The sequence below is a fragment of the Panthera onca genome, chromosome B1, assembly GCF_046562875.1.
Source record: "Panthera onca isolate mPanOnc1 chromosome B1, mPanOnc1 haplotype 2, whole genome shotgun sequence".
In the NCBI taxonomy this organism is placed as follows: Eukaryota; Metazoa; Chordata; class Mammalia; order Carnivora; family Felidae; genus Panthera; species Panthera onca.
In genome coordinates, this window is record NC_138342.1 from 176,952,353 (window position 1) to 176,963,116 (window position 10,764).

The 10,764-nt window shown below is 44.9% G+C and overlaps 1 protein-coding gene across 1 annotated transcript; it reads left to right on the forward strand.

Moving 5' to 3' along the window:
* Positions 1-1,262: 1,262 nt before the first annotated feature.
* Positions 1,263-10,163, forward strand: MBOAT4 (membrane bound ghrelin O-acyltransferase MBOAT4). The gene is made up of 3 exons (XM_060653151.2): positions 1,263-1,840; positions 5,561-5,785; positions 9,145-10,163. The coding sequence occupies exons 1-3, from the start codon at positions 1,722-1,724 to the stop codon at positions 10,106-10,108; spliced, it is 1,308 nt and encodes a 435-aa protein (XP_060509134.2). The 5' UTR covers positions 1,263-1,721; the 3' UTR covers positions 10,109-10,163.
* The last annotated feature ends 601 nt before the right edge of the window (positions 10,164-10,764 follow it).

Consider the following 10,764-nt stretch of genomic DNA (forward strand, 5'->3'; position numbering starts at 1 on the left):
AGATCATAACCTGAGTCGAAGTCATATGCTTAAGCGACTGAGCCTCCAACAAAATCATCCTTTAAACACTAATCCAATTATTGTACTTTCCATTCTTTTCGTTTTTCTTCCTAACTCCTTTCTGTAACCTACCTCTGGACTAGATCCAGCCCCTGACTACTTCTCTTATTCAGTTCTTCTGACTACTTCTTCATGTTCAGTTTCTCTTCCTCTTTCTCTAATCACGCGTTCATTCTCTATGAAGCCAAGCTGACTGCCCCAGAGTGCTTCCACCTGACCCTGCTCTCCACCCTGCCTTCCTATGATGGTTTAAGTCTCAGATGTCACATACTCTGTGTATTGGTCAGGGTTCAACCAGAGAAACAGAACTGCTAGGAGTTATAAATTAAGAGGTTTATTGCAAGGAATTGGCTTACACAATTGTGGGGGCTGGCTAGGCAAGTCAGAAGTCTGTGGGGCAGGCTGGAACTCTCAGGCATGTGGTGTAGCTGCTGTCTGTAGGTGGAGTATCTTCAGAGAAGCTCCAGGCCTGCTCTTAAAGCCTTTTAAGTGATTGGATCAGTCCCACCCGGATAATCTGGGATACTCTCCCTTCTTTAAAGTCAACTGGTTATGGACTTCAATCACATCTACAAAACACCTTCACAACATCACCTAGATTGGTGTTTGATTGAATAGCTGGGAACTGTAGCCTACTCTAGCTAAACTGATACAAAAAACTAACCATCACACTCAGAGACACCCTCTCTGGCCACCCAATCAGAAATAGGTCATTCTTGCTCTACTGCTGGTTTTCTCCATGGAATAAGAAGAGGACCCATCATCCAGGTGCCTCGCTGGCTCAGTTGGTACTACATGGGACTCTTGATCTTGGGTTGTAAGTTTGAACCCCATCTTGGGGGTAGAGTTTACTTTAAAAAAAAAAACGCAAAAAAAAAGGACCCATTGGCAGCTGTAATTGTTTATCTTATTATTTTCCCCAAAGACTTAGTTCCTTGAAAGTAGCCACACGAATTTGTCCCCGTTTACCCAGCACTGACCACAGTACCTGACACATAATAAATACTAAAAAAGAAAATTGTTGAATAAATATATGGATGAATTTAAAACATTCTATTGTCCCCAAGCATATAAGCACCTGTTTTCAAACAATGTCTGTCTAAATTAATTTGAAAGACTTCCATGGTGTATGTATTAATCACAGTTCTCCAGAGAAACAAAACCACGGGAGATTACACACACACACACACACACACACACACACACACACACACGCATATGCATTTATTTTAGGAATTGGCTCACGTGATTATGGTGACTCCTTTCCTCGCTCACATCCTTGCTTCTCCTTCCCAGCCAGCCAGTTGTCTGTCTACAACTGGAAAATGACATTTTTCTTTAACTTAGTGAAGAAAATATGACAGATGACTGGAAAGGCAAATAACACAGTATGTAAACTAAACGAGAATTGTGAAAGCAATGTTTTTTGTACGTTCTTAATATCACACCAAGACGCATTTTGGTTTCTATAGTGCAGTTCCCTTTATCAGAAAGCCAACTTTTATGCTGCTTCTCGCCAGTGCTTTTGTTTGCTTTTTACTCACCCACGCCTTCCTGAGCCATATAAGCAGATCAAAGAGAACCTGGTTGAGATTTCTATTCCTGAAGGAAGGCACCTGTTAAGGACTCTGGAAAGCACAGTATCTTTGTCCCAGTTCACAATGGATTGGCTTCAGCTGTTCTTCCTCCATCCTGTATCACTTTATCAAGGGGCCGCTTTTCCTTTTGCACTTCTGTTTAATTATCTCTGCACTATGGATTCATTTTCCACCCCTGCCAGGTAGGTTTAAAGGCTAATTTTGCTCTTACATCTATGAATACCATAGTAGGTCAAAAAGCACGGATTGGCCTGAAGACATGAAGATTAAATAATTAATTATACAGGACCGCCTGGGTGGCTCAGTCGGTTAAGTGACTGACTTCGGCTTGGGTCATGATCTCACGGTTCACGGGTTCCAGTCCCGCATCAGGCTCTGTGCTGATAGCTCAGAGCCTGGAGCCTGTTATGGATTCTGTGTCTCCCTCTCTCTCTGCCCCTCCCCGGCTCATGCTCTGTCTCTCTCTGTCTCTCAAAAAATGAATAAATGTTAAAAATTTTTTAAAAAATAATTAATTATACGGTTGTTTTTAAGTACTTATCACTACCACTGATTATTGATTGCTCAATCATTGATATCTCTATTAGAGTGCAATGGTAGTGGAAATTGACATCATGTCTGCATTGACTCAAAGTTTGACAGGTTTACATTAAAGGGGAAAACGGTGAAAATAAACTCTGGGGAGAGATCGATGTTGAGTTAGTACAGGAGTTCCCCAAACAGATATGTCTATACCCCCACCATATGACCAGTCCTAATTTCATGGAATTTTATAATTTTCAATAAAATTAAATTTTATTAAATATATAACTGATTTTTAAAATGCCTTTGTATGATTTCTCAGAGAAATGGAATAAGTCGAAATAAATTATGTTAGATTGGCTGGATCTTAATCTGGGGTCCAAAAATTATTATCATTAGAGACTTGATAACTTGATTGAAATGATTTTTGTGTAGTTAATAAGTTATTATTATTATTTTTTTAAATGTTTATTTATTTTTGAGACAGAGAGAGACAGAGCATGAATGGGGGAGGGTCAGAGAGAGGGAGACACAGAATCCAAAGCAGGCTCCAGGCTCTGAGCTGTCAGCACAGAGCCCGACTTGGGGCTCGAACTCACAGACCGTGAGATCATGACCTGAGCCGAAGTCGGAAACTCAACCGACTGAGCCACCCAGGCGCCCCAGTTATTATTATTTTTTATTTGAGAGAGAGCACAAGCAGGGGAGGGGGTAGAGAGAGAGAGAATCTCAAGCAGGATCCATGCTCAGTGCAAAGGCTGATATGGGGCTCCATCCCACAACCCTGGGATCATGACCTGAGCCAAAACGAAGAGTCAGACTCTCAACCAACTGAGCCACCCAGGCGCCCCTGTATAGTTAATACATTATATACATTAAAGGCAGCCCGTGTTTTTAAAGAAGTTTGTGGAATATCCTTGTGTCACATGAAAATCCATTGCCCGAGGGCTACCTCCTAATGATTCACTTATTTTGGAAATTAAGATTTTTATACACTGGGGATTTTTAAGTAAGATCTAGTTGTATCTAATAAAAAAAACTAGTGAGTTTGACTAATCTGTGGTATATTACATGTTCACAAGTGGTTGACAGCCCTTACCCTCACTTAGGAGGGGAGCAGTTGTAAAAAAGTTTCCTATTGAGAAAGAATCACAAATAATAAAGCAAAGCAAGTGCAAAAACAAGGGTTAATTCCCATAGGGTTAAGATTGCCGGCTTTGGGGGACGCCTGGGTAGCTTAGTAGGTTAAGCGTCCAACTGTTGATTTCAGCTCAGGTCATGCATGATCTCATGGTTTGGTTTGTGACTTTGAGCCCACGTGGGGCTCTGGACTCTGTGCTGACAGCATGGAGCTTGCTTGGGATTCTCTCTTTCTGCCCCTCCCCTGCTTGTGTGCACATATGCGTGCACGTGCGCTGCCTCTCTCTTGCAGAGAGAGGGAATATCTCAAAAATAAATAAACTTAAAAAAGAGAGAGAGAGATGGCTGGCTTCGGAGTCAGCCTGACGGGTCCTGGGTCCTTCCCTTCCTGTGTGTCCTGTGTATGTGAATAAATTCTCAAGTTGATCTATGAAATGGAAATAATAATGCCTATCTCATGGAGTTATTTTAAGGATTAAATAAAGCTATTTCTTACAAAGAGATTATTAGCACAATGCCTAGAATAAAATAAGTACTCAATACATCATGTAGCCTACATTGAACACGTGTAGACATTTTAATGTTTACAAAGCCTGAGGGCAGTTGCCACTTCAGGCTTCTACTTCTGCTGTGTAAGGAATACGTGTTCCCCTTATTTTTCCGTGGCAGGGAAGCACAGGAATGGCCCAGACCCTGTGTGATAGAGCAACTTACATGGGGACCACCTATCAGTCCCCCCACAGGAAAGACATTCTTACTAATGTGTGTGTGTCGCTGAGCCATGATACATACCCTGCAGTGGTCAAGAAAATGTAGGCCTCTTTTTAATCTTTTTGTTTGTTTGTTTTAATGTTTATTTAGGTTGAAGGGAGGGAGGGGCAAAGAGGGAGGGAGAGAGAATCCCAAGCAGGCTCTGTGCTGTCAGCGCAGAGCCAGATGTGGGGCTCGAACTCACCAACGATGAGACCATGACTTGAACTGAAATCAAGAGTTGGACGCTTAACTGGCTGAGCCACCCAGGTGCCCCAAAAGCATAGGCCTCTTTGACTCAATTTTCCTATCCCTGACCAGTCAGGACCTATTTTCACACCTCTTCATTCAGATTTATTAATTTGGCACCAATTAAAACAAACAAACAGGGGCACCTGGCTGGCTCAATTGGGAGAGCATGTGACTCTTGACCTCGGGGTCATGAGTCCAAGCCCCACAATGGGTGTAGAGATTAATTAAAAAAAAAAAAAAAAACTTTAAAAAGTAAACAAACAGACTAACTTCCATACACTGTGGAAAGAAGAACTGAGTCCTCATAATGTGAAATTTCCCAGGTCTCTGCACATCCTCAGGGCATCTATCAGCTTCTGAGGGAGGCAGTTTGCATAAACCACTTCACTGACGTGGGTCTTTAACAACATTAAGAAAAACCATCAACTCCTAAGATCTTTAAAGTGCAATAGGGAAGATTAAGAGCACCTATAAAGATTTTCTAATTGAGTTTTTTTTTTTTTTTTTCTAATTGAGTTTTCAAACAGTGGAGAGAGGCACGGAGTCCCCTTTCCCACTCTCTCTGGAATGGTGCAGGGCAGTGCAACCCAGCGAAAAGGAAAGAGGCTCATCTCAATGAGACGATGTCTAGAGAGCTGTCCTAGATCCTCGACACTAGCTTCCCATCACTTTTCAGTCAGGCAGCAAACCACTAGATTAAAAAAAATTTTTTTCTTAATGTTTATTTTTTAGAAACAGAGACAGAGACAGAGTACAAGTGGGAAGGGCAGAGAGAGAGAGAGAGGGAGACACAGAAGCCAAAGCAGGGTCCGTGCTCTGAGCTGTCAGTACAGAGCCTGATGCGGGGCTTGAACTCACAGACTGCAAGATCATAACCTGAGCCAAAGTTAGATGCTCAACCTACCGAGCCACCCAGGTGCCCCAGCAAACCACTAGATTTTTTAAGATGTCCCCACCAGGGAACCTTCCAGAGCTGTCACCCACAGGATTGTCAGGGGAGGGTGTTGTTCCCACTTGAATGGTGGGTATCAAAATTTGTTTCCTGAGGTAGGTGTTTTCAAATGGACTCTGGCTTTTTCTCCCAGGGTTCTTTCCCTCAGAAAAACAAAAAGAAGACTTTGGAGTGATAACAGTATGGCTCCCTTAGGTGTTACATGGGATTCTCCAGAATGACATCTGAAGTGACTCATCTGTCACACTGTTCCAAGTCAGTCTCACACTTGTCCTTTTTCTTCCAGGTACCTCTTTCTCCTGGCTGGAGGCGGGGCCCTGGCCTGGGCTGCTATGGGTTCCTTCGCCGTGCTTGTCCTCATCCCTGCTCTGTGCGCCGGGGTTCTGATTTCCTCTCTCGGCCCCCGGGATGCCCACAGGTGGGCTTTCTTCTTTCAGATGAGCTGGCAGACGCTGTGTCACCTGGGTCTGCACTATACTGAATATTACCTGCAAGAACGTCCTTCCATGAGGTAAAGCGGCCTGTTCCCTTGGCTGTATTAAACCAGCCAAGGCTTTGCTTGTGCCTGGGGGACGTGGAGAGACCCTGAGTGTGGAGTTTGAATCTCAGTTCTTGCACATCTGAGCAGTGTGACCTTAAGCAAGTCATTTAACCTCTCAGCCTTCATTTCTTTTCCTAAAAACAAAAGTGTGCATGTATGTGTATATGTGTGTTTATGTCTCTGAATGCAAATCTTTGATGTTAGAGATAATGTATATAAATGTAATGATGTGACTATAAATAACTACCATGTATTGCCTGTGTAGTACAGTATCTGGCACTTAGCTGTACTTAACATTGTGCCTGAAAGGACGTTGAACCAGGGGTCCCAGGGCCCCTGGATGAGGCCTGTCTTGAAGTGACTAAGCACTATTTGCTGAACTCAGAGTTGGTGGTTTAGACACACGGCCAGCGGCCTCTCCTCCCCTTTAATAGGACCAGGAAGGTATCAATCCACTGTAAACCTTTGCTACCTTCCCATGGAAGCTGCTGTGCAAGAGTTTTGCTTCTTCTTCTTCTTTTTTTTTTATGTTTATTTAATTATTTTGAGAGAGAGAGAGAGAGAGAGAGAGAGCAAGAGAGCAAGCAGGAGCAAGGGAGGGGCAAAGAGAGGGAGAGAGTAAATCCCAAGCAGGCCCCACACAGTCAGTGCAGAGCTCAACGCAGGGCTCGAACTCACAAACTGTGAGATCATGACCTGAGCTGAAATTAAGAGTCAGATGCTGGGGTGCCTGGGTGGCTCAGTTGGTTAAGCGTCCAACTTCAGCTCAGGTCATGAACTCACGGTTCATGAGTTCAAGCCTCACGTCAGGCTCTGTGCCGACAGCTTGGAGCCTGGAGCCTGCTTCGGATTCTGGGTCTCCCTCTCTCTCTCTTCCTCCCCTGCTCGCACTCTGTCTCTCTCTCTCTCTCTCTCTCTCTCTCTCAAAAATAAATAATGATTAAAAAAACAAAACAGGGGCGCCTGGGTGGCGCAGTCGGTTAAGCGTCCGACTTCAGCCAGGTCACGATCTCGTGGTCCGTGAGTTCGAGCCCCGCGTCAGGCTCTGGGCTGACGGCTCGGAGCCTGGAGCCTGTTTCCGATTCTGTGTCTCCCTCTCTCTCTGCCCCTCCCCCGTTCATGCTCTGTCTCTCTCTGTCCCAAAAATAAAAAAAAAAAAAAAAACAAAAAACAAAAAACAAAAAAAAGGAGTTGGATGCTTAACTGACTGAGACTCACAGGTGCCCCAAGAGTTTTGCTTTCATTGAGACTCAGCTATTCCATCCTCCCAGAAGGGTGGTCACCCAGTGTAGGAAAAAGAATCAGTCTAAAGAAATGTTTTCATGAGTCCCTGAGATCACCAAGATTAGAGGTATCTAATACAGGTATGTCTGTATTCTTGAGGCCTGTGGTCCCTGGCTCCCTCTGTTATCACAATTGGCGTGGGTCCATGGTCACTCACAGAACAGGGGCTGTGACCTGTCGAGGCGGGTCTGATTCTAGCTTGCCATTGCTTCACTCATTTTGCCATCCCTGCCACACCCAGAATCCTTTTCTTTATCCTGTCTTCACCAAAGGCTTTAGGGTTTGCTTCTCAGAAGAAGAGGCAAGATGGCAGCCGGTAGGGAATGGGGAGTACTGACTAGGGTGTGGTGAATTAGCATTTCAGTGGGAAGCCAGGACCTGATAGGGGCTGGAGGAGCAAGTTCAACGGGATCTGGTTGACGGAAGGAAGGCTGAGCCAGAGCTGAAATGGGAAGAGGTGCTAATTTGCTCTGGTTGTCATAACAAAGTAATGAAGACTGGGTGGCTCACACAACAGAAACTTACTTCCTCTGGAGGCTGGAAGTTCAAGATCATGGTGTTGGCAGGTTCAGCTTCTTCTGAGGCCTCCCTCCTTGGCTTGTAGATGGCTCTTTCCCCCTGTGTCCTCATCTGGTCTTTCTTCTGTGTGTGTCTGTGCCCTAATATCCTCTTCTCATAAGGAGACCAGTCATATTCGTTTAGGGTTTACCCCAATGACCTCATTAAAAAAAATTTTTTTAATGTTTATTTATTTTTGAGAGAGAGAGAGAGAGACAGAGTGTGAGCAGAGAGAGAGGGAGACACAGAATCGGAAGCAGGCTCCAGGCTCTGAGCTGTCAGCCCAGAGCCTGATGCGGGGCTCGGACCCATGAACCACAAGATCATGACCTGAGCTAAAGTCAGACACTTAACCAACTGAGCCACCCAGGCGCCCCTGATGACCTCATTTTAGCTTAATCAACTCGTCTCCAAATATAGTCACATTCTGAGGGACTGGGAGATAGGGCTTCAAAATACGAATTTACGGGGAACACATTCCACCCCAACAGAAGGAGTGTGAACAGGGGTTGGTGGCATTTGGAGGCAATTTTACTTACTGTTCGGATAAGTCAGATGAAGTCAGTTGTCCTTTAATCCTCAGACTCACAGAATGAAACAGCAGCATTTGGAAAACAGTGCCATTTTCTCTCCACAGGACAGCAACCCTGATTGTAGAGTGCACCATATAATTTTCCTTAATTTTCTCCACAATAACTTTGCCAGTAGTATCTTCTCTACCTTGTGACACTGAAGCCAGAGCAGTTCAGGTGATTGGTTAAGAACACCCCTCAAATTGCTAATGACTCAGTGCACACCCTGAACCCCTAGCTTGACTCACATTCCTCAGCACAGAAACCACAGCCTGCAAAATCTTACTATCAGGGACCGGTTCATATTCAAAATCTCTGCTTCACTATAGTCTCTTCAGTACTAAATTTTTGTTTCTTCCATGGCAAATTTCTTCCAGGTCCCTGATCCTAATCTGTATAGGCCATTCTTAGAAATATTATAATCAATATTTCCCCATGATATTCCTTGTCAGTCTTTTAGTTGCCTCTCGGATTCATGATTAATTTCCCCATTACCTTAAAAAAATTTTTTTTAAATGTTTATTTTTGAGGGAGAGAGAGACAGAGTGCAAGCGGGGGAGGGGCAGAGAGCGAGGGAGACACAGAATCCAAGGCAGGCTCCAGGCTCTGAGCTGTCAGCATGGAGCCCAACGCGGGGCTTGAACTCCTGAACAATGAGATCATGACCAGAGCCGAAGTCAGACACTTAACCGACTGAGCCACCCAGGTGCCCCGATTTCCCCATTTACCTCTTGATCCTGCCCAGAGTAGCTTGTGGTCTGAACTAATCTAAGAGTCTTTGTGGGGGCACTGTAGGCCAGGACATCGGTCTTGATCATTCAGAGCTATTATCTGCTGTGGGGTCATGTGTGAGGGACTGTACTGGGATGAAATAAATATGGGGAGCATTTTCACATTTAAATAAATCTCTTTCAGGTTCTGCATCACTCTTTCCTCCCTCATGCTCTTGACCCAGAGGGTCACATCCCTCTCTCTGGACCTTTGTGAGGGAAAAGTGAAGGCAGAAGCAAGAGGCATCAGGGGCAGAAGCTCTGTTCTTGAACATCTGTGGAAGACACTGCCCTATTTCAGCTACTTGCTCTTTTTCCCTGCTCTCCTAGGAGGCTCCCTGTGTTCCTTCCAGAGATTTCAGGCTCGTGTTCAAGGGTCCAGCAGTTTGGGTCCCAGGTGCTCTGTCTGGGCTCTGACCCGGATGGGTCTGCAGATTCTGGGCCTCGAGTGCCTAAAGGTGGTCCTGAGGAAGGTGGTGGGTGCAGGAGCAGGTCTGACTGACTGCCGGCAACTCCAGTGCATCCGTGTCATGTGGTCCACAGCCGAGCTCTTCAAACTCACCTACTATTCCTGCTGGATCCTGGATGATGCGCTCCTCCATGCAGCAGGCTTTGGACCTGAATTCGGTCAGAGCCCTGCTAGGGAGGGATACGTCCCTGATGCGGACATTTGGACACTGGAAACAACCCACAGGATATCCCTGTTCACGAGAAAGTGGAACCAAAGCACAGCTGGGTGGCTCAGACGCCTCATATTCCAGCACGGCAGGGCCTGGCCGTTGCTGCAGACATTTGCCTTCTCTGCCTGGTGGCACGGGCTCCATCCAGGACAGGTGTTTGGTTTCCTCTGCTGGGCTCTGATGGTGGAAGCTGATTACCTAATCCACACCTTTGCCAACTTGTCTATCAGATCCTGGCCGATGCAGCTACTCTATAGAACTGTCACCTGGGCCCACACCCAGCTCATCATTGCCTATATAATGCTGGCTGTGGAGGTCAGGAGCCTCTCCTCTCTCTGGCTGCTGTGTAATTCTTACAACAGTGTCTTTCCCATGGTGTATTGTATTTTGCTTTTTCTATTAGCGAAGAGAAAGCATAAATTGACCTGATATCTTTCCCCAGCCTTCATCTTATACATCCATGAAATAGAGTTTAAAAAGTGCCAGATGGTGTGTTGATGATGCATATGCTTGAACTTTTCCATACTAGGTCTTTTTTTTTTTTTTTTTTTTTCAAGTATTGGATGCGTATACCTCATGTCTTGCCATAGAAATTTGGGCATCTACTTTAACAAGCTATTATACTGGTACCGAAGTCCCGCCCCCCCCCCCCCCCCCAAAAAAAAAAGAGACAAAGACATGGTTTCTTCCCTTGGGGCTTACAGTGTAGGTGTGGAAACAACATTTAGGTAAGGGCATAGATAAAAACATTAGGTACTGTGAACCAAATGACAAACAGTATATACATGGACACCTAAACACTGAGTGTCCGATTGGTCCACTTGATCCTGGACCGTGAGTTCAGCAAGACAAAAACAACAAAAACAAAAACCTAAGTCAGGGGCGCCTGGTTGGCTCAGTCACTAGAGCATGTGACTCTTGATCTCGAGGTCATGAGTTCTAGTCCCGTGTTGGGTGTAGAGATTACTTTAAAAACAACAACAACAACAACAAAAACCCTCTAAATCATATAATTGTGTGAGTTTGTTACATGAACTAGAGACTCACGCTGATCCGTAAGTAATTTGAAAAATTTGGTCTCAGAA

Bases quoted from the DNA above. Each gene is read 5' to 3' on its own strand.
- MBOAT4 (XM_060653151.2), top strand. From the start codon at position 1,722: ATGGATTGGCTTCAGCTGTTCTTCCTCCATCCTGTATCACTTTATCAA. The intron at 1,841-5,560 runs GTAGGTTTAAAG...TTTTTCTTCCAG, and splicing joins TCATTTTCCACCCCTGCCAG to GTACCTCTTTCTCCTGGCTG. The intron at 5,786-9,144 runs GTAAAGCGGCCT...AATCTCTTTCAG, and splicing joins CAAGAACGTCCTTCCATGAG to GTTCTGCATCACTCTTTCCT.